This window comes from Sander vitreus, chromosome 5 (genome assembly GCF_031162955.1).
Source record: "Sander vitreus isolate 19-12246 chromosome 5, sanVit1, whole genome shotgun sequence".
Taxonomy (NCBI): Eukaryota; Metazoa; Chordata; class Actinopteri; order Perciformes; family Percidae; genus Sander; species Sander vitreus.
Window position 1 is genome coordinate 17,536,608 of NC_135859.1, and position 23,374 is coordinate 17,559,981.

Genomic DNA, 23,374 nt, shown 5'->3' on the forward strand with positions numbered 1-23,374 from the left:
TATCTATGAGTCAATGGTCTCTCAATTAGAAATGAGAGACATAGCGGACATTTTATTCTACACCATTACCCTCTTTTTTCCAAATCATATCCTGACTCACAGACAGACTCTCTTTATTTACCTATTAAAATGTTTTTTTTAAGATTCCGTACAATTATACCCGCCATTCCTTTAACGCACGGACCCGTTTAAGTGACATGGAAGCAAAGAGACTGGGACAACAATACTCAATGATTATTGTGACCCAAATATCTGATACACTTGGAACTTATTTGGGGCAGACCTTCACACACATAACGTCAGATTGTCCCACGTTCAACCTGAGCCGACCCTTCAAGTTATTTATTGGTACTGTGGGAGGTACCACAGGTTTATGGAGAGGACCTATCAGGGTCAACAGGTGGTGTGGTTTGTGTGGGTTCACTGAGTTTGTAAGGTTTTCTTTGGGTCTCTACATGAGAGTTATAGGATGGGCCTTTCTAATCTGCTGCACTATTGGACTTGTTTTCATTGCCTAATAGAAGATATTGAAAAGAAGATGATATACTCAAGGGACATAGTTATATGATACCTAATCTGCATACTAAACAGCCAAATAGGCTGGTAAGGGAACATTGCTGGGTTTTTTTTTCACAAATAAGAAAACAAGTTATTTCCATGTAGGCTAAATTCAAAGTAAGATGTTTCTTTTTTTTTAAAGGACAACAGTGACACCAACTCTCTAACACATTTCAGATGTATGTAAAACATGTATTTGAATGTGGTGTGAAGCAGTGAAGAATAGAACAATAATGTCATATATGAAACAAAAAACTAAACTAAATGCAATTACTGAGGTATTGTACAGATGCAAATGTATACAAATATGTCCCTACATTTCAGAGGGAAATGTTTTCACTAGATTTATTTGACTAGTGTTTGCACTAGCTGTGCTTGTGACATATGATCAGCTTGTAAAATAGGATGCATGGTTATTGATGAAGCCAGTGTTTCCAAGTTGTGTTGGCTTGGGAACTTTTCAATAAAACAAAGAAGCGTGCCTTAATGTGTAATGTAAGTAGAGCAGTTTACCCAAAGAGGGATTTCCCCCTCTCACATTGTATACATTTAAGGTTTTCTAATGGGGTGAAAGTATCCAGTATTTCACAAGAAAAAGAAAAAAGTCACGAAAAAGGAACATTAAAAAACAACTTTTCTTATCTTTAATCATTTAATGAATAATCCAATAACACTCTAAGAAATGTCATTCTGCATAATGAGTAGTCTAGTAGTCTACGTTTATTTGTCAAACTTTAAGCACACCTTTCTGATAAATCTTCTGTACTTCTATATAAATTACAATTTAAAAGATTATTACCTGTAACAAAGTACATTTACACAGGTGTATTGATAGTTTTATAAAGTATTGGCTCTGAGTACTACTTTCCAACCTGGTAAAAAAATGACCCATAACTCAGCATGTCGATAAGCTGTTTAAACTAAAGTAGGAACTAGGAACCTTTATATTGTATTTCCGGATACTGACGGAAGGCAATTGGAGACGCGTATACTTCCGTAAACTAAAGGAGCCAGTCTTCAATGGCTGAAACAGCACACTTTCTACTTTATATGATCTTCGACCAGGTTTTCCGTGTGGATTTAAGTTCACTCAGTTGTCTCAGTGATGGATCGCAACAGGTCACTTGACAGAGCTGGCAGAGAGAAAAGACACGAGAAGAAGAAGAAACGGAGACGGTCCTCCTCCTCTTCATCATCATCATCATCATCGACGTCGTCTTCCAGCAGCAGGAGTCGAAGCAAGTCGTCAAAAAAACCATCTCACAAAAGTCAAGGTTGGGACTTCACTTTTTTTTTTCTTTTTTTTTTATTAAATGAGAAGCTTTGACAGCAGCGGAAGTCTTATTATCAAATACCTCTGTTGAACTGTTTCTTCTCTTTCCCTCAGATGTAAAAGCACAAAGAAAGAAGCGCAGGAGAAGCTCTTCTTCTTCTTCTTCATCCACCTCTTCTTCCTCGTCGTCTTCATCCTCGTCGAGTGATGAAAAGACAAAGAAGAAGAAAAGTAAAGGGAGGAAGAAGAAGTCGAAGAAGAAGAAGGCGAAGCTGAAGAAACAGAAGAAAATGGAGAAAAAGAAGAAAGAGAAGCCGAAGAAGAAGGAGAAGGAGAAGAAGAAGGCAGAGGTGGTGGTGTTGGCCGAGAAGCCTCCGTCCTACCTGGAGGTGTGGCAGAGCGAAGAGGGGACAGTGGAGCTCGGGCCTGGTGGGGCATTACATCACTCCACACCGTCTTGTTGTTGTTATATTCTCAGCGAAACAAGAAACGTCCTCTCACTTTCAACTGCTTTTATTTTACATGCGTAAAACTTTGTATGAACATAAACAAATTCAACTACTAAGACTTAAACTAAACTGAACAACGTTTCACAGACATGTGACTAACAGAAATGGAAAAATGTGTCCCTGAACAAAGGATGGTCAAAATCAAAAGTCCCAGTCAGTATCTGGTGGGGCCACCAGCAGCATTAAGTACTGCAGTGCATCTCCTCCTCATGGACTGCACCAGGTTTGCCAGTTCTTGCTGCGAGATGTTACCCCACTCTTTCACAAAGGCACCTTAAAGTTCCCGGACATTTCTGGGGGGGCATGGTTCTCACCCTTACCCTCCGATCCAACAGGTCCCAGGCGTGCTCAATGGGATTGAGATCCGGGGCTCTTCGCTGGCCATGGCAGAACACTAACATTCCTGTCTTGCAGGAAATCGCGCGCAGAGCCAGCGGTATGGCTGGTGGCATTGTTGTGCTGGAGGGTCGTGTCAGGATGAGCCTGCAGGAAGGGCACCACATGAGGGAGGGGGATATCTTCCCTGTAACGTTCTGCAACTCTTGATTTTGACCATGCTTTGTTCAGGGACACATTTTTCCATTTCTGTTAGTCACATGTCTGTGAAACGTTGTTCAGTTTAGTTCTTAGTAGTTGAATTTTTTTTATGTTCATACAAAGTTTTACGCAGGTTGAAAGTGAGAGGACGTTTCTTGTTTCACTGTGTGTGTATGTGTGTATATATATATATTACACACACACTTTATGGCATTTTTAATTCAGCATCTGGTTGTTAAAGACAAGTGATGTAAAAGGATCAGAATCACTTCTTTTTCTGATTGCAGCTCTTCAAATGTGAGGATTTGCTAATTTTCTCTGTATTATATCACAGCAAATTGAATTTCTTTGAGTTTTGGACTGTTGGTCGGACCAAAACAAGAAATTTAAAGAAGTCTCCTTTAGGTTTTTACTTTTTGGAAATGGTGATTGTATTTTTCTGACAATTTATAGTCTAAATGATTAATAAATAAAATCAATAAATAAATAAAAGGCGCGGCCCTAATTTGCACAGTTTTGATGTTTGTTCTCCACCTAAATAGATCGGTGGATAATTCAGAGGATTAAATACCTCACCATTAAAAGTATAAATGGTGCGGTTGACAAATTAACATTGTCTCACAGTATCATAGTCACCTAATATGAATATCGGAAGAAAAGGCACACAAGTGCATTATACTCTGTTTTCCTCTGCAGTCATGACCGATGAGCAGAAGGCCCGACTCTCCACTAAAAGGCCCCTCACCAAAGAGGAGTACGAGGCCAGACAGAGTGTGATCCGCAGGGTGGTAGACCCAGAAACCGGGCGGACCAGGTAAGCTACAGAGTACATTGTTTACAATCCACAACAGGTAAGTGTAGAGGAGCAGTTCACCTGTTCAAATGTCTGTTCAGAGTCACAGCCTGATCAAACACTTTCATTCCAGCCTAACCCCAAATTTCCCAGAAGAGCTAATACATATAATACATAATTCTAACATTATGATGTAATAATGAATGACAATTTCCCCTCCAGATTGGTGAGAGGAGAAGGAGAGATCATAGAGGAGATAGTGAGCCGAGAGAAACACAAAGACATCAACAAGGTACGTGAGAAAGTTTCAATTATAACTCTGTGATATCTATCTAATGTATCTAACAGTGAACTTCCATTCATCCTATAGCAAGCCACCAAGGGAGACGGGAATGCCTTCCAGAGGAAACTGGGAATCAACAAGTAGAAGATGCCATGATCTTCTTCAGGACAGCAGCCTCAAGGAGCTGAATTTTATATCATAATTTCAAACAGTTGCCTCTGATTTCACTGTACAGTAGTGGAGGTACAAAGTATAGGGGTCATGTACAGTAATGAGTTTAATCCAGGTAAAAGCCAGTATCTCTCCTATTGATTTGCCTTATTAAATCTATGCAGGAGTTAGTGTGAGATTTTAATGTTTTTAATCCTACTGAGATCTGCAAAAGGAAGAGGTCCCACATAGTTTGCACATTTGCTGATTAATGCTTATTTGTTTTATCCATGTTTGAAAGCATTTCAGTGAGTACATTTAAGGTTCAATCCTGAATGGACTGCAAGTACGGTTGTCAGTTTTCTGTACCTGTCAGTCAGATGATGTGTGACTGCAACAGACCATTCAAATGTTTTCTTAATTGGAAATGAACCGTTTCATGTTATAATTTAAATCAAAGACATTAAGAATCTTTTTTAAGTGTTCAGTATCTTGTCTGACTGACTCTTTTGGCTACATACCCTACACCCACTCGTAGATGTATGCTCATCTTTACATCTCACATTTTGTTTCTCTTTGGCTCTCAGAACAAAACTGCATTTGTGTGAACTGATTCCAAAAAAATAAACTTTTTATTACCTGCAATGAATCATCCTATATTTGAATACACCCTGATCTCTGAAGAGACTATCCTTGTCATATTATTTTCATTACCATTTTGTGTGAAAAACGGCACAAATGACTGAATTGTTCTTTATGTTCTTTATACACTGTACATAAAAGCACAAGGGAATTGATAACATTAAGTTATCCAAAAACCTACAAGATACATATCCTGTACAATGAAAATATTTACCAAGGTATGTTGCATATATATATATACAGCCCATGAATGCTAACTGTTGATGTAACAGTGGTTAACATTGCGTTAACCTGGGGAACAGAGATTAAGACGGATTGCCTAATGTTTGTGAAATATGTCAAACCGATTTCTCCTTTGTACATTTCCTTTTAAGTGAAAACAAGCCAAAGCCTTTTAAGAAAAAAATATGGCCTTTTCCTATTTCCAAAAAGTAAACAGTCTACCCTTTTCCATGAAGTCAATTTGGGAGTGAGCAGTGTTCATTCTAGGCCTCACAACACAATGGCCAATGTAAGGCAGAAAAGGGAAATGTAAGGCCTCTGGTAATGTGTGTGTAAGTAGCAGAATCAAAGCGATTGTCTGCCCAGAGGTATCCAAACTTCACAGATAACTGCAACGCTTCGTCTTTACATTCTCTGGATTTTGATATCCAGGCAATTCAGATCTCTGAGGAAAGACATAATATGGTTCAGTAGATAACCATGCTGCATGTTTTACAGCATTGCCTTTCCTTTTTTCCAAATACTATCAATGTACAAACAGCCATTCTTCGATCAGCAGCTTTCGAAAGAGTTTTATATATGGCTTCAAGCCAAATCTCTAAAATGGTCAAAATGCAGAGGGACTGTAAAACAGTTTGTAATTACACTTTTCTTCACCAGGATAGCTAGAAATAGCCACGGCCAAGCAAGTTATAGGTACCTATGCATTGGGATGTACACTTAGTTATCTAGCATTAGGTCTCCCCTCATTGATATAAAAGGGGTGGACAGATTATTAGAAACACCTCTCAGTATAACACAATACAATTCAACAGCATCACAAACTACAGCCTTTAAAAATGACCATTAAGTTGATCCCCTCTAAAACAGTTAACACATTAAAATGTTTAATGAAGGTAGGATTTGTTGCAGGACTGCATTTTTTGTTTTTGTTTTACATACTGTAAGTGTACCTAATAAAATGGCAACTGAGTGTTGATTTCTGGGTCACTTTTAAATGTTAAGTGACTTCATCCAAACCTCAAAAACAAAGTTAAGACATGCAGAGCATGTCTGTCCACAGGAAAAAAACCTGCAGTAATATTTCACACCATTATCAGGTCAGTGGCACTTGTGAGAAATCTCTACTTTTTTTTTTTTAAATGGACTCTACAAATGTTGCATGTGTGCCCTGTGCGTTCGTTGAGTGCTAAGATGTGTTCAGATTCCCTCTGCAATTTGACATCCGTAGGTTATGTGCCTGTTGAACTGATTGTCAATGCACTGTGCTGTGTTCCTCAACACAGTCGGTTTGATCTTGTGGTGCAGTTCAGTAATATTGCACATTTCCCTTACATTTGAGCCCATATTGGTCCATTGCAGTCAGCTCTATAAATGCCTATTAGAGGGACAAATAAACATCATTTGAATGAATAAATCACAAATGTTGTAACCTTGTCAGGAAAAAATGGCGAACAGCATAAAGTTAAGTCTTAGCTCTGTGCTCCTACTTCTGACAGCATTTGTACAGAATTTACAATTTGCAGATTGTTCTTCCTCTAAAGGCGCAAAAGCAGAACAGAGAAAAGAGACCTTAACCTAAAGAGGATTATCTATGAGCACATTCAATGCCTAATGTACAGCTTAGGGATAACCAGAGATAAGCCATATCCCAAATTTCCAAAATTAGATAGTAAACATACAATATATGACACAAGATAGCAGTTCTGTTGATACAATTCTGGTGATCTGCAAGATAACATAATAAAAATACAATACTGTGCCAGGCAAAGACCTCTTTGAGTTTTGGCTGCTGTAACTGAAGTTTGAGGAAGAAAAAAAAAAAACCACAACATAGTTAAAGTAATATTAAAAACACATTTTGTTCACAAAATCAATACATTTTAAAATATCTATAATCTTAAATAACAATAATCTTCATCAATCATTAAAGTGTATCCCAAATGAGGTGGTGTTTACCCCCAGAGTGAAGAAGACACTTAAAACTGGTCTTCAGTGGACCAGATACCAGATCTGCACTGTCACGTAATAATTATGTACAAGCCTTGTTAAACCATTCAACTACATACTTACACAATCTATTCCATTTTTTCACAGGAGACCTTAATCATTTCCTCTCTATTCATGTACAGCATTTCATTCTATACTGTTAACTTTGGCACATTAACCGTAGTTAATACAGTAGTAGGAGTTTTCGTTATAGCCGAGTCAAACATTACAGATTCAGGAAGGTTCAGCAGTGCAGTGTGGTGAGATGTGGTGAAATGCTATAAAATCCCAGGAACAGTTTAAGCTGCAACCATCATTAAAGGGTAATTTCGCAGTTTGTTTCATGTGATATTTGGATGGTTCTTTGGTCTGATGGACGACTAGAAAACAAGCTAAACTGGACTGTATGGTTTGCTAAAACATTATTTAGTCATTGCTTGTGTCTTTGTTTATGCAACAAGTAGTAGATCTTGATCAAATCCGTTCATGTTGGCTTACAGAACAATGTTTGTTTTTTAATGTTGATAAATGAAGCTTTTTTTCTAAAAACAAATCTGAAAAAGATACATTTTGGCTAAATGACTGTGTGTTTGTTTGGTCACACTGAGAAAAGAAACACATTCAATCCAGTTTTACCTGATTCTCCGCTCTGCTCCCAGACGTGAACATATCTGGTTATCACATAAAAAGGACATAGCATTAAAACTATCGTAATTGCTGTGCTTGTGGTGTCAGTGTCAGTTACAGTGCAGGATCAGAACAGTAGCCAAACTGGGACCTGATACAGGCTGTCTGCAACCACTTTGTGTTGTTAACTTAAGTATACAGCAATGGGGTGCTTGTACGTGTAACCATCTCCAATCTAAGAGCCTGCTGTAGGAGGAAAACTGACCTTGTAATCAAGAGTGATAAATATTTACTAAACAGTAGAAACAGTCTGGATCCCTACAATATATGCTTTGTCTATTTGTGTGCACGTTTCTGTTTCAGGAAGATGCTCCTTGAAATGCCTGTTGAGTATTGTGTGCGTTGTATAATAAATATAGCCGTAGCCTCTGTTTATAAATATCTGTGTAGAGTGTAACTGGCATTAGTTTATAAAGAGTGGTTTGTAGCACCTATTGTTTTCATTGTGGTATTTACCCATCTGGTGCAAGCCAACAGTTTTTCACTCTTTGCATTTATCTTTGTCATGGGTCTCTTCCTCAGCACTGTATACTTTTCATCACTCTCCCGAAGGTACTCTGTCTTCCTAATCTCATTTGGGGCTGAGAACGCCTGGTTCCAGCTTGGTGCTGCTGCTGCGGCCCCAGCAGCTGGCTGTGATGCTCATGCTGCGCTGTGCTGCTCCCTGGCTGTAGCTGTGAGCGCACTCCAGCCGATCCCGCTCTAGCCTCTCGCCGTCCGATTGGCTCTGTGTGCGTTCTGGCCTGTTGTGGATGCTGCCTGTTGGGGAGCTGGGGGTCGGTTGGGAGGAGATTGTGCGCAGCAGGTGGTTCCTCTTCCTTAGGAAGTCGCTGTTTGCACCCAAGCCGAAGCTGCCTTTACGTAGCACCATGCGTGCACTGCTGGACTTAGCTGGCCGAGAACGGTGACTGTACTCCAGCTGGGACAAATGAGCCGCATATCCCTCAGTGATGAACTGTTGAGAGGATCAGAGGAGAGACATTCTGTCAACTATGAAGAATCAGAGAATTTTGGTTCAGTTAATTGATATTTATTAATTTAGTTAAAAGAGTTAATTGGTTGTAATAGTGGCAGTTTTAGTAAATCATTGTCATCGTTGTTTTGGTATTTACTTTAATATCCTTGAAATAAGTAAATTAAATATGAATTTGAAAAACAAGATCAATGCATGAAATAATCAAATAGTACCTGGCACTGCATCTTCTTGGAGGGTCTCCCGACGATGTATATTTGGGAGGGAGGGATGCCAATGGATGTGTAGACTGAGATGTCTTTGGTTGATCCGTAGCCAGCGAAAATCTTCATGTGAACCTGGGATCAGCCAAATGAACAAGAGAACTGTTTGGCACTCTGTGTTTCTCTTCGCGATTGAGATAACATTTCTCTCATAGTTGTACAATGTCATCATTGTTGTTGTTTTTACCTCTAAAAGTATATTCCTTATTCATTCCACAAAGATCAAGACTACACATGCACACACTATGGTACTGCACATAGACCCCCGACCCCCCCCAATCCTCCCTTTCTCCCAGTCTGACCTCTGTCAGGGACTTGAGGAAGTTGGTCTTGTGTCTGAGCGGGTCGTGGACCAGGCCGTCACAGAAGGAGACAATGCCATGAGGGAAGTTGTGCTGAGATAACCAAGCCACTACCCGCTGCTTCTGCATGTCTGGTCGTCCTGTCACATAGATGATCATATAGCCTAAATCTTGCCAGTGTCTGCAATGAGGAGGAACAAGATAACAGAATTAAGACAATGCAAAATGCTTATGTGCTTCAGTCTGAAAGAGACTCAAACCCAAGAAAACAGGAGAAGAAGAGCAGCTGGGTACCTGACAACATCCACGGCTCCTGCCCGCACTTTGGGATCACTGCCCATGATTGACACACTGGCAGCAAATGACCCGTCGATGCTGAATACAACAAACTCTGTGCCACGTGGAACAGCTGTCAGGTAGCTGTCTGCACATGTGTGGTCACCCCTGAGGAATGAAAAGAACAACAGAAAGTAAGAAAATGGAGAAAGACCAAGTCAAAAATGTTTTATCTTGACAATCCTCTTGAGGACACTGAAACGCAAGAACAAACTGAGCTAAAACCAAATATAAACCAGGCTTCTTGATAAAATGCACCTAGCCTGAATAATTCAGTAAACTATGACATGCCATCAGGCTTTGGGAATAGGTCTTTTTAAGCTGTAAATAATAAAATGAAAGATGTCGGAAACTTTTTTTTTTTTTAAATCATATATAGATGTCAAGTTAGGGACACAGAATGTATACAACATATAAACAGGACAGGGAAAAAATACACTGCAAAACATTAGCACAACATTGCCAATGCCACACCCCCGTCTGGAGGGTTAGGGTTACCCTCACTCCCCTCTTTCACAACTCACCTATTTTTAGTTATGCTTGATCTCTCTACAGCAAGGATTAACAAAGCCAAATCATCGACTATAGACCTATGGAAAAGCGTAGTATCAGTATCAGTCCTAATGACCTCAGGGACCTCAGCGTCACAAGAACTAGAGGAGAGCGACTAGGCAAGGTGTGATTTCTGTTTTTGTTTTTGGTTATTTGTTTGTTTTTGTTTTCCTCGAGACCACAGAGGGTGGGACAGGGTTTTTGTTCCTGTTCAGTTGTATTTATCTGTTCTGTATGTTCAAAAAAATATAAAAATAATAAAAAAACACACCTATTTAAATCCGCTTTGAATCAGTGATTTATTCGCCAAATGGTCTTCTGAAATGGTCAAACTAATCTCACCTGACAACCATTTTGACTGGGTAGACTCCGATGCCCAGACGTTTTTTCTCTGGGATGGCAAAAGACACACGGCCACTACTGTTAGTCACTTGTGTGTTGAAGTACACCCATTCTCCTGATGGGGGCTGGGTCATGATGTGGAGATCAACCTGTACAGGATTACAATACCATGAGCACAAACTACACAGGCATTACTGACATCCATCTATGTCTGCTGTTGTGGTGGCGAAAGAGAGATCACCTTCTCCCCGGCCAAGGTGACCATATCCAGAGGGCCGTACATAAAGCGACCTGTCACGACCTGCTGGGAGTCTTCTGTGAACACTGCGTCATTAATGCGGTGGTTGGCAGTCACGTTCTGTTAAAAGAGTGAAAGAAAGATACATGCTGAAATGTAATTTTCTCCATGACATTTCACAAAAAACAAGTTGCTGACGTTGACTTGTCTTAACACATTTTCTTGTTTGGCATTTTTCCTCCATTTGATGAGATTTGATTGATGAGAAAAAAAAGGTAAGAGACAAGGAAGGAATTCAGAATTTTGTGTCCCCTGACACTTAACTCTGACACCCTGATGCCTACCCTGATCTTCACAAGGGTCCTCTTGCGGAGCCACTTCTCTCGAGGTTTAGAGGGGGTGAATTCAGTCACTTCTTTCCCATCAAGCTCCAGGATGCTAGAGTTTTCATGCCTCATGACCTACAGGAGAAATTTTAATGACTCATCCTCAGTATCTCTGAAAAGGACTAACAGCCTGCTGATCACTTCTGAACAGGCCATAAAGAGTGGTAAGTATTCTTATGTTGACTCACCTGTCTCAGGAGAAAAGACACAACATCAGTGGACTCCCAGTATGATGCGTGGAAGAGGTGCGGTAAAGCCACAGTGGGGAAAGCTGTGAGCGCATCGGGGCAGTACAGGGCAAAGTCCAGCCGCTTTGTGCCCCACCAACGTGCTGCAACTGCGATGGGAATGGAGTGAATGGCACGTAAAGTGAAACTGAAAGAGTCAGTGTGAGGTATGCGATGCCACGCAAAGGTGCGACACCCCTGAAGCTAAAGCAAAAAGACAATTTCAATCTTAAACCACAAAATCATCACCGATTCCAGCAGTTCTTCAGCTAAACGAAGGAAATCAGAAGAAGGAAGTTAAGGAATTAGTTATTAACGGGAAAATCAAGTGCAGGAGGAAGAAAAAGATAGTTAATGACACATGACTATATGAGCAACTGAAGATGTTATTCATGTTAGTATGAACAAGAAAAAAGATTATGGATTTGGAAAGTATTATTCCTCATCAATGTAAGTGATTGCCTCATATCCTTATGAATTCAATCATTTTTCTTAAGATTATTTTTTGGGTATTTTAGGCCTTTATTTTATAGGACAACTGAAGACATAAAAAGGGAAGAGAGGAGTAATGACATGCAGCAAAGGGCCGCAGGTCGGAACCGAGCCCGCGGCAGCTGCGGCAAGTACTGAGCCCATGTACGTGGGGGCGCAAGCTCAACCAGGTGAGCTACCCAGGCGCCCCCTTATAAATTCAAGTTTGAAAGAATACAAGGGGAGGAAAAAAGAGGCTTTCTGGAGGAGCAGCGTTGAGTTTTTGGATTTTGACACAGTATAGTACAGCGCACAGAAAAGAACTGTAGCCTCAGGTTGATTTCAGAAGTCTCCTTTCTCAGAAAAATACCTTGGTCCACTTCAGCCTGGGAGTCCAGTGAGACCAGATCAGATATAGCACGCTCCAGCCCAGGTGACAGGCAGTTCTCGTGCTGGCCAGTGGGACTTAGACGGTCACTAGTCTCTGCCACACCGTCCAGCTCTGCTACTAGATCTGCATCAGGAAATCCTGCGGCCTTGCCAGCCTCCGCTTTCTTACGGGACTTAGGAGGACTTTTCAGGAAGAATTTGTTTTGTGATGAAAGGGCGAGTTGGGACAAAAGGCTGAACTTTTTGAATTGGTTAATTTGGCGTGATTTGGCTATTGGGAGAAAAGAAAGAGAAATAAAAAAATCACATGATAAATGAATGCATGTTGGTATGTGACAGTTTAAACAGTTTGAAGAGTGATGTTGAGAGATGTTGATGAGTCCGGTGTTAGTAAGCTGTCGTAAACAGAACTGTGAATGTCAAAGCTGAAACATAATTGTTAGTACAGTAACAGTTATTGCAGAAGGGCAGGGTGATGCTGTTGAACGTCTTCTGATGCTCTGTTATCGCATGAACAAAAATCTGTTTTAATTAGTTCATGTGCATCTCCAGGGTTGTACTGTAGGTGCTAAAACAGCAGTGGGCAGAACAATAATTTGAGGTACAAATAAATGCTCTGGTAACAAAAGTGAAATAGTGAGGGACAAGGGGAATTTGGAGGACAATCTCACATAAAACAATAGAATACTAGTCATCTCCGCAAACACCGCACTAGGGAATGGACAATACAGGAATGGCTGACGGGGGCAGGTGTCTACATGCATTGCAACATTAGAGAAATGCAGCATCGTTCATTGCATTTACATTTAGACAGTGGAAAAGGATAAGACAGACAGTGAAAAGTGGCGCTAAACTTGCTCTTCTTCAGGACTCTGCTTGCTCATATTGGGACTTATGAGCTTATGAACTCTCTGCATGACAGTCTGGTCACAATGCAGGTTTAAGTCTGGCTAAGTAGAAGAATAAGCTATCTGGCTGACTAGACTGCTCCAGCTGGAGAGCAGGGTGTATGTAGAGTCAGAGTAGTGGGGTTGAGAGAGCGAGCGAGAGAGAGAGAGAGAGAGAGAGAGAGAGTTAAGGGAGCAGAGTCGGAAAACAAGATAGAAATATAGAGAAGATCTAGACTGAAAGAAAGAGAAAGAGAGAGAATAACTAGACCAGTGTTTGTGTGAGTGGATGAAAAGAGAGGCTTTTTGGTGTTGAGAACACTTACTGTTGGCTATGTTGGTGGCAGTGTAACTGTCTGCCATTCCTGAGACCTGGCTGGCAATGCTGACTTCACTGGCCCTCCGCTGGCCCCTGGAGAGGGGGCCCGTTACGGGGGATGAGGGGTACGAACTGTCCATGAAGACACCACCATGAGACTGAACAACATCTGCTATTGAGCCGAAACAAGGAGATCCCATTAGACAGAGACACAGGTAAGGGGAACTCATAGTGATGAGGGGGAGGGAGATGTGGGTTAGGGTGGCAGCAGAGAAATGTGGCAGGCACCAAGGTCAGATTTCTGTAAACGACTCGGGGAAACACGGGCGTATGAGTACATATAACACTTAAAATCACAAATGTGCACGTGTGACAGTCACACCCATGTGTTAGTATCTCTTATGGAGATAATTATGAAATAGTGGTGAAGATTTTTTTTAAATCAGATGATCTCTGACTATTATCACAAAAATAGGTAACAGTATATTCAGTATGCATAGATAGAGCTCCACTCTACAGTGCACTGTGCAAACACAACATCACAAGCAGCGCAGTCGTCACATCAAAACGTCTCTGAAATGTGGATGATAGTAGAAATACCCTCTGCCAACATCAATAGTCTGATCTTATGGATTATGGAGTGATGCAGACATACTGAGACCCGGCTTAATAAACCACAGCACAAACACAAATGCTCGCATCCTCCAAACATTGAATGTGGCATGAATATGTGATGGCAACATAACAAAATGTAACACCACATGAGATGATAATCCATTTTCCAAAGTATGTCCATGGCAAGTTGTAACAATTCTGTATTATTTCTATTTCTAACTAGAAATGAGGCCAAGAACTCAAAAAGGAAATTAAACATCTTATACAAAGTAATTTAGATAAAAGACTAGATGCTGCAAGAAAAGGGGTAGGCATTATATGTAATGGTCTATCAGTGTATCTGATTTATCAGAAACATGAATGCAGCTGTTGACTCTTGAAACAACTGCGATGGGAATACTCAGAAAGGCAATGATGGGTATAAATCTGAGCATCTTGGATGTGACAGCAAGAAGGTTCTAACAAACAGAAATAAGAGACAAAGTGAATGGGGGTGAGGGCAGATGCAGGTGAATGGGAGAGGCTACACACACTCCATAGTGGCGGGTGTGGCTTTGAGGGAGCCCTCCGGCCAGTTTAGCACAGGCACAGGGATGCAGGTCTCACTGATGGCCTCCTGACAGCGAAAGGACAGGGGAGGCCCGCTGTCAAGTAGCAGCTGAGCGTTGCTCTGGACTGTCTCCACTACAGAGGGAGGTGGAGGGGCAGAAGGGGCAGAGGTCGGGGGGGGGGGCGCACATATGCAGATATGGGGACAGGAGATCGAGAGAGAAAGAGGAAAAGAAGACAAGAGGACACAAAAAACATATGAAGCAAGAACAACTGAACATGAGACAAGAAAGCAGAGTCAAGCCCTTAGTCGAGCCCATTTCTTTTGAATTGCAACTGCTAGTCAGTCATGCCCTGGAATCGGCTATTCATTAAAACATTTTGCACATACTTAACTCAAAAATTATCTTGAATTTGTCTTTAAAACTTAATCTGTACTGAAAACTTCGTCAATAAGTTATACAAGCTCATTTGATGAAAACAACAACACAACTCCTCTGACACAAAACCTTGGCCTGAAGTCCTTATATATCACCTATATGAAAGTCCTTAAATATCACCATGCTTATTAACCCTCATGTGGCTCTTTAAGAAGCCCTGGTTCAATGGTGAATGTATGTATTTGAACCTTGACAGAAAATATCTGCTCATAATTACCTTACTACTTCCTGTGTACTTTTTCTTGGGGAATCACAGACAGATACAGTATTTGTATTAAAGGGTAGGGTGAGGCTCTAAGGGGTACTCCTATGGGTTACTCCACTATAATGAGTGTCCAAACAGAAACCACCAGCAGGACTATGAGCACATTTAGATGAATAAACCACTTCACAAAAGAAGTTGAAGCACAAACAGTAGTTGAGAAAATTTTTACTCTGTGTGTGAAGGAACTTATAGTGTGCTACAAAGGTATCTTTAAGGCAGGTGTTGTCTATGGCAAGCATTCCTGGGAAACGGGACAATCAGTGTCTCAAGTGTCAGCTCATGTGATCTTAACTTTAAGGAGAAAGAAAAACAGCCATTTTATTACAGGGAATTTTGCATTTGTGTCTGCACGTGTGAATCCAAGTCACAACTACATATATTAACTGTAAATTCTGTTAATTCATGACAGGATATTTACTGAATTGATATAACTGAGGCTTTTATACATCATCGGTGCAGAGGGCTCACCAAGTAGGGCAGAGTTTCCATCTCCCAGGGGAAAGCGTTGGTAACGGGGCACGTTGAAGGGAGGCAGGAGGTGAAACTTCCTCTCTAATAAAGGCTCCAGGCGGGAGGCTGAGGGATCGGCTGGGTGGAACAGGTTGTAGACTTGCTGACAGGCAGGCCGCAGTTGGGCCACTAGGGGGAGAAATCGAACCAAAGACATGAGAGAGGAGAGGGTTAGGTTTAGGATTACTAGCTTTTAAATATTGGTAATGACAATCATACATACAATTAACACTTTATGATGAAAAAGAACTTTGCAGGTATGCCTTCTACAGGTCACTATGCTAATTTGTGCACCTGAGGTAAACCTTTGCACTTATGTAGACAGAAAAGTAATTTTTTTCACTCTTGCATAATGTGTCAAATGCAACAAAAACAATGTGTGCTATTACTGATTATATTATAAGCCCTGTCCTAATTAGCTTACCATCCAGCATTGGAATGACAGTCTTTCTCAACGCGAGTACCAAGCCCAGTGGAGAGCCAAACAGGAAAAAGTCAGAGACCTCAAAGTCAAACTTTCCCAGGGTGCCTCCATCCAGCATAGCGCTGCTGCTCGACCTGCGTGAGACCGTGTCGTTCCGCAAAACGCTGGCGTGTAAGCTAGAAGGACAGCATGAAGTCATAAAACTAAATCACACTCAGACAGAATATAACACAAGAAATTAGGTTATCTCCCAGGTAAGGATTTTTGTCATCCCACACTCAACACACCTGGTGAGGAAGGCCTGGTGTTGTTTTATTGTGTCCAGCTCGTAGGTGGAGGAGTCACTTCTCTTGCGTGGCAGTTGTCGCTTGTTGTCGTCATCTGAACTGGCACGAGGAATGTCAATGTTACTGCGACTGAGGTGGCGGCTGCCCTCCAGAGTCGGAGAGGCTGACCCGTGCCCGCTGTTGATAATGATTCCAGGAGAAAGGAGGTCCTGGTCCTGCAGGGTTGATACAGGAACATTTGTTATGAAAACTTACAGCACTTTAGAAACAGTCCATATATCTAATATAAAAGTTGACATTGTACAAATTCTATGCAATATAATAGTCATTTCTGATATAATCATATATATGTTTGATGCAGGTAAAAAATAAAGTAGTAAACCATTTGTGTTTTTTTATGATGAGTTAAAACACATTTGACATATGTATTCACTACTCTGAATGCTTTGTCTCTTACCTGTACACTGACGACACTGCCCCTGCGACTGCTGTCCTGGCTTTCATTAACTGTCTGATTGCTGCTGCACAGTGCATCAAATCCCAAGATTCCTCCCACACAGTCCCCAATGAGGCATACCTACAAAGGCCAATGTCCAGACATAAAGTTAATAAAACAATAATTAGATTTTTGACATACATCTTTAGGGGTTAGGTCTGCCTAAAATGTCTATACACCTGCTCCAACAATAACACAAACAAAAGTGATCATGCCCATCATAACAATCAGATAAAATGGTAACAATCCATACAATTATTACAATTAAAGACCAGGCTCAGCTGTCATACTGTGATTATATACATATATCTTTGAGAACAAAAACACACAAATCGTTATAAAATGGCATCTAATACTCGGTAACTGACCTGGCCAGAGAAGACTGCCCCGTTCAGAGACTTTATGAACTCTGTGTACACCTGGTTGGCTCTTACAACGACAGTGGCAATGGCCTCCTGGTACTGTGGAGCAGAGGTGGCCAGGAGGGGGAGAGCTGCCAGAGGGATGTGGTCCTGGCTGCTGGACAGACAACCCTCATCGTAGCTGTATGGGCTCAGGCTGCCACAAAAAAAGACCCAAATTAACTAAATTAAATGAACATATTTTTAAGACCAAGGCAGTCCACAGAGGGGTGTGAAGTAACAAACACAGGAGGAGGGGCGATGGTTATGAGCTGCACCTGGATCTGTTCCATCAAAAGCAAACAGCAATCAATCAATAAACAGATACCGTCAATCTGTATTCACAATGCTTGCAGCATGCAGAAGAACATGTGCATGTGTGTCCTCTTACTTGGAAACTAGGGAGAAGGCCTCGGCACAGATGGCAGGGCAGGGTACCAAGCGGATGGCGATGCGTCCCAGCGCCGTGGGGTAGTGAACACGCATGACTGTTTCGAAAGCTGTACTAATCGTGTTGACGTCGGCCTGCTTGCTGTTCTGGTCCCCTCCGCCTGTATCCAGGATGTTCCCTCCGTGCAGAACCAAGATCAGCACATGGATCTTGGAGGGCTGCAGACACTGCTGGGACGAGCTCTCCTGAAAACAGAAAATAAAATTAAAAAAAGGGTGACGGATGGGGATGACGAGGAAAAGCTCTTGGGAGAAAGTTCAATAAATGATATACTGTATTTACTTATGAAACATCCTTTTTAGCAGCATGACCAAAGACAACATGCTCACTGAGAGGGAAAAATCACAGATAAACAATATTGCCTTAGCTATTGCACATCAAATTATTTGTGTTTTGACAGATTTGTGAGTCATATTTGTGTTCATCTCTTCAAACATGGACTGCACAACAAAATGTTTGTACAAACTTATTTTCACAACCAGAGAAGGGCAGAGAACCATGAAGGGAAACAAAACATAGCCCACCTACACTCCACCTAGACAACTGTTCAACAGCAAACGAGGACAAAACATCCTGAGGACAAGTCACATTAAATAGAACAACATAATGTGCAGTTTTGAAGTCTGACACAAAACTTTTCATAGAAGCACTATATGTACACTCAACGCCACAGCTGCAAGTACACAGAAGTTAAACAGAGGGGGTTGAGGTTGAGGAGTACACATGGATTTGGGTTTTGGCAACGGCAGGAAAAAAAGGGCAGGGGCAGTAAGTACTGGGTTTGTTCAGGGGGATCAGGGGTCTGTGGAGCTACTGTAGCCCACTGTGCACTAGGGCCAAAATGTTTACTTACTGACTGGTGCCTTGTTACCGTGATGATGGGAATGGGAGAGCTATCGGCTTGGCCGCTAACAGAGCCACGCATCTGAACACAAGAGGACAGAGAGGCTCAGGAACAAACAGCCCTTCTCTTATTCCCCAAACTGTAAAAGCTGATGCAAATGATTATGTATGTTCATTATAATGAAATCAAGTTTAACGGAAGCTTTTTGGTACTGCAGAGCATTTTCTGTGGATGGTTCTTCATGAATATCTATTTAAGACATGATTCTGCTGGTTAGAGTTGTGTTTTGTAAATACACACTCACGTACCTCATCTAGTCTTTCCTCACTGGTTGCTCTCTCATAATCCACTGTCATTTCCTTGAACAGCTCACCTGCAAACACACACATTTTTAACATAAAGTTCAGAGGCAGGTGAATTTCCAAGATAAAGTGCTCATGGTCTTCATCATACCAGGAGTTTCCTCTGTGTCTGCAGCTTCAATCTTGTCTATGAGGTCGTTGGAGTTCCACTTGGAAATTTCCTTTTGGAAGACCTCCTCGCCGTCTGAGAAATCCTCTGTAGGCAACACAAGATAAATCATCATCAACTAAAGCATATGTGCCATTCAGGGTGTCATTACACCAACAGTGTAACGATTAACAGGGTCATATGAGTAACATTTGCTAATCCATTTATGTAATAAAACAGGTGACCAACATAAAGGAACCTTGTCAAGCTTTCCAACACGATATTGTCAAATAACTTATCAAATAGATACGTTTGTATTTATAACTACTTGGTGTAAATGTGGTGGCCATTAAATACATGTTATGGTGGGTATTTTCATGTTTTAAGTATAACCTTTGTGTTTATCTATGGCTGATAAGGGCATGTTATCTTGCAATCTCAAATGGCAAGTACATGTGATGTGTGCTGGAGGACAGTGGTGTGGTTTTATTACCATAGGGGTTTTTCAAAGTACAGAAATAAATCTTTTTACTAAACAAATACCTATCGAGAACAGCTTTAAACTAGTATGTATCTTTTGAATTTACATTAAGATATGGACTGTGATATCCATCCACTGACATGCATCTGTGATTTAAAAAGGTTCAAGATCTAAGACAGAACATCCCTTTTTATCCCATAATTAAATTGCCAGTAGCTTCATTTCTGAGGAAGAGGCTGCCACCTCCTGTTCACTTTAGTCTGTATTGAAAATCAAATCTAAAATTGAATTTACAAATGTCATGTAATTCCATTTATTTCCACTGCAGTTATACTACAAATAAATAACACAACCATTGTAAAGAAATGGAAATCATTTTATTTCATAGTGACTTGCTTTGCAATCAGGAAACTGCAGCCAGTTTCTCAGAAATGCAAACCCTTCGGTCATTAATTGTATGAGATAATGTGTCCTGTACACGGTTCAACATCAAGTGACTTTTTTTGTATTGTTTTTTTAAGTTATTTTCTTAGTTGCTGCATTTCTTTCATTTATAAACATGTATAACAATCCAGTCTTAAACTGAATCAAAAATAGGGTGTGAAGGTAATTTAATAAATAACCTTTTATTCCAGCTTCATTTGCAAGTTGTTTAGTAGTTAGATTATAGAAATTGTAATTGTAGCAGCTATATTAGAGGACCATGACCACAAACAAACTTCAAAGATAGAAATCTAATATCAAACGCAGCCTGAGCCAAGTCAGTCTATTTCCAAATTGTATTCCTGTACCACCATCATGTGATTCATCCAGGCACCAAAGCACACACACTTGTGTTCATATACACTGTATCTTCATTTTGATACACCAATCTTATTTATGTACTGTGGATGTGGACTTGGTCTGCAATCAGTTGCAGTGGAGAGAGGTGTGGGGATAGATCAGGAGAGCAGTGCCAAGGTGAGTTAATTGTCTCAGCTGATTGTTGTTGATGTGTACCAATTAAACTCTCCCTTTATATATGCAGTAGTGTGCTGGACTTTCAGATGACTGCCACACACCACAGAGACAGGACACTGGGCTGTGAAATATTGTTTTGTTGATTCTTTGTTAAAATGTTGTGAGCAACGGGCTGTGCGCCTGCCAGTAGCCGAGCAAACAGCAGCGCACGGTTGGTGGTTATAAAGTTGTGTTAAAAGTGTGAACAGTCAGAATAAACACTGTTGCCTGTAAATTGTCTGTTTGGACTGTGATCTGTGCTGAGGGTAACCCACGGTGGCAGTGAGTTCTGCTACATGTACCATAATGAAATAATTATTTCATAAGGTCGTCTGTGCAGTGTAGGAACATCTGTACATCATATAGACATCAGACACATCAGTAATGTCACTGTCACTGAGACAGAGCGTTATGTACACTTTTGTTATGACAGTGTAGTCCTCATTTAATCCATTCATTTGATAAACTGTAATGTGCTTTCACTTCATGCACCAAACATGCAATAAGGAATCCATACACACATGAATACTGCAACACACAATATAATATCAGATGTCAACGCTATTAAGTATAATGATTGCATTCCAGTTACAATGATATTAGCAGAAATGTATTGAACTCGAAACAGACGGAGACTAACGACTGCTGCTAAATCAGTATCAATATAATAAATGACATCACAATTTTATTCTTGTTTCATCATCATGAAATTATTTCACCATACAAACACTCGTGAATTATTTGGAAGGGGGTCATTCATTGCTTGGACGTATCATGAATTGTAAAGGATTGTGTGTGTGTGTGTGTGTGTGTGTGTGTGTGTGTGTGTGTGTGTGTGTGTGTGTGTAAACGATGATGCAGGAACTGGATTGTGTTGGTGAGAGGGGGACTGATGGGCAGAGACGATAATGATTTCTGAACTACACGTCAGGATGCGACACCTGGCCCGTGTCCTCGGCCAAAACCTCTTCCAGCAGAGAGCATGGGTGTGGTACCACACACACCTATTTTAACTGCAGCCCCAAAGCATGCTGGGTATCTGGGAAGCTTAAGAACTGATCTGTGGTTAAAAAAGATGCATGCAGAGTCAGGGGAGAAGAGAACAAGCAGGTTCTTGGAAAACTGAACACAATAAACACGACACTATTGATCTAACTGTGGACTCCAATTTAAAATCAAAACTGTGGTTACCATGAGCGTCGAAGAACTCCTCGTCTGAGCTGTCGTCCGAGTCTCGCGCTATGCTCTGCATCCTCCACTCTGAGATGCTGTGACGTGATGGGCTCACTGAAAGACCGCACATGAACAAAAAAAAAAATAATCACTGTTATTTTGGGACATGTGTTTCAGCCTCTCTCTTTTCTTTTTAAACACACACTACGACAAAGAAACATTGCTCCATCCGGCCCACACACACACACACACACACACACACACACAGTGTTATATAAACATGCAACACTCTCTGTGGTGCATTACTTCTTCACAGATGGACTGCTTGGTGGTCAGGGGGGTTGTGTGAAAAGTGAGGCCCAATGTAACACAGACAAGCTACAAATACTCCGACAACCAACTGCCAGTTGCGGAAAATGGCAATACTAAAAACAGGCCTTGTCTAATATCTATCACATCTTCAGACTATGCCTCGCATATGATTAGTGTGGAGGAAGAGGGGGGTGTCGCTCTAAGGGGCAGGCTGGTGAGAGGGGGGGCACAGCTGTAGCTGTCAGTGCACAGGAGAAAACAGCAGTGGTAGAGGGCAGGGTCATTGCAAACAGCGTCAGCCTCCTCTGGTCTGTGACATCAGCACTGCTGCTAAAAATAGGCCAGGAGAAAACTACAGGGGAGAGTTACAGGGGTGAAACAAGGCACGCTGGATGAGAGGCAGGGTCCAGGTGGCAGCTACAGTGAGCACTGCCTTGAGGTAGGGGTGACACCGGAGATGGGTGTGTTCGGACATGTGGTTTGTGATGTCAAAGCTGCTGCTAAAAATAACCCAGGTGATTTCCACTGAGTTGTAGGGGTGAGGGGAGGTAATTTGGATAGTACAGCAAATGTGGAGGCGTGAGTAAGAATAGTCAAGTAGAGTAAAAACATTCCAATTAACATCAGGCACCGGATAAAAAATCAAAGCGTGGCACAAAGTCTGCATACTAAAAAGCTGTCTCCAGAGGTGTTTGATCTTATTAACACCAATTCAACAATTTGAGTTTAGAGCTCTTCAGTAGACTCTGATTCATTCAGCTTGGGAGCAACTTTTAGTGTGCATACCTGTGTACAGCTAAACCATGAGACTGTTTGTATCTTTCAACAATATCCACTGTCTTTTGAAAGAGATGAACCAATTAGCCCCACTGATGTCAAGTCAGATCTTCTGAGTATCAAACACCTGAAAAGGGTGGCTGTAAAAGTTTTTAGTTGGCTTCTTCACTACAAATTGTAGCTGTGATCAACTTGAATGTATCTGGGTTGATAGTGGTAGATTTTTTTTATCTAGCCATTACACTACTTCCTGTGGAGCACAGAGTTTTGAGGAAATCTAGTCTTCATAGGAATTCATTGTAACCCACATTAGTTCAACCACCAGCAGTTCTTAACGCAAAAGCAAAGCAGTAACTTTTAACAGCCAACTTTTCCGGTTTACAGGGCGGTGAGTGTTTACTACTCAAAATAGTAATTTTGGAAGGATTAGCACTTTACTACATAAAAGAATTACACAAAAGAAAAATCATACAAACAGAAAAGGCAAAGTGGTATTTTGACGCATGACCTTGTTGATTTCCTCACATGCTTAACAGTAGCTGCCAGTGTGAACAGGTCTCAAATATCAAAA

General features: G+C 41.1%; 2 protein-coding genes across 7 annotated transcripts in view; one reads left to right on the forward strand and one right to left on the reverse strand.

Moving 5' to 3' along the window:
• The first annotated feature begins 1,522 nt into the window (after positions 1-1,522).
• On the forward strand, positions 1,523-4,748 carry arl6ip4 (ADP-ribosylation factor-like 6 interacting protein 4). Its single transcript, XM_078250781.1, has 5 exons — positions 1,523-1,832; positions 1,946-2,260; positions 3,574-3,691; positions 3,893-3,962; positions 4,041-4,748. Exons 1-5 carry the CDS (start codon positions 1,664-1,666, stop codon positions 4,095-4,097), a joined length of 729 nt encoding a protein of 242 aa, XP_078106907.1. The 5' UTR covers positions 1,523-1,663; the 3' UTR covers positions 4,098-4,748.
• Positions 4,749-5,524: 776 nt separating this feature from the next.
• The window catches only part of LOC144518252 (membrane-associated phosphatidylinositol transfer protein 2-like), a 44,138-nt gene continuing 26,288 nt past the window's right edge, over positions 5,525-23,374 (reverse strand). For 2 of the 6 annotated variants that reach the window (XM_078250774.1, XM_078250778.1), the window contains 20 exons: positions 21,733-21,828; positions 19,065-19,169; positions 18,920-18,984; positions 18,621-18,692; positions 17,708-17,952; positions 17,284-17,473; positions 16,877-16,996; positions 16,420-16,634; positions 16,133-16,308; positions 15,667-15,837; positions 13,337-13,501; positions 12,104-12,394; positions 11,224-11,372; positions 10,994-11,110; positions 10,653-10,769; positions 10,412-10,560; positions 9,476-9,625; positions 9,182-9,362; positions 8,832-8,954; positions 5,525-8,598 (listed from right to left, as the gene is read on the reverse strand). In XM_078250774.1, coding sequence (XP_078106900.1) covers positions 8,215-8,598; positions 8,832-8,954; positions 9,182-9,362; positions 9,476-9,625; positions 10,412-10,560; positions 10,653-10,769; positions 10,994-11,110; positions 11,224-11,372; positions 12,104-12,394; positions 13,337-13,501; positions 15,667-15,837; positions 16,133-16,308; positions 16,420-16,634; positions 16,877-16,996; positions 17,284-17,473; positions 17,708-17,952; positions 18,621-18,692; positions 18,920-18,984; positions 19,065-19,169; positions 21,733-21,828 — 3,281 coding nt within the window. In that variant the 3' untranslated portion in view covers positions 5,525-8,214. Of the gene's footprint in view, positions 8,599-8,831; positions 8,955-9,181; positions 9,363-9,475; positions 9,626-10,411; positions 10,561-10,652; positions 10,770-10,993; positions 11,111-11,223; positions 11,373-12,103; positions 12,395-13,336; positions 13,502-14,475; positions 14,629-15,666; positions 15,838-16,132; positions 16,309-16,419; positions 16,635-16,876; positions 16,997-17,283; positions 17,474-17,707; positions 17,953-18,620; positions 18,693-18,919; positions 18,985-19,064; positions 19,170-21,732; positions 21,829-23,374 lie in introns of all 6 variants that reach the window. The other 4 variants (XM_078250780.1, XM_078250775.1, XM_078250779.1 and 1 more) reach the window with 4 other exon arrangements.

Excerpts from the sequence above, each read along its gene's own strand:
- arl6ip4 (XM_078250781.1), top strand. The coding sequence starts at position 1,664 with ATGGATCGCAACAGGTCACTTGACAGAGCTGGCAGAGAGAAAAGACAC. Across the intron at positions 1,833-1,945 it reads ACCATCTCACAAAAGTCAAG|ATGTAAAAGCACAAAGAAAG; the intron begins GTTGGGACTTCA and ends TCTTTCCCTCAG. Across the intron at positions 3,963-4,040 it reads AACACAAAGACATCAACAAG|CAAGCCACCAAGGGAGACGG; the intron begins GTACGTGAGAAA and ends TTCATCCTATAG.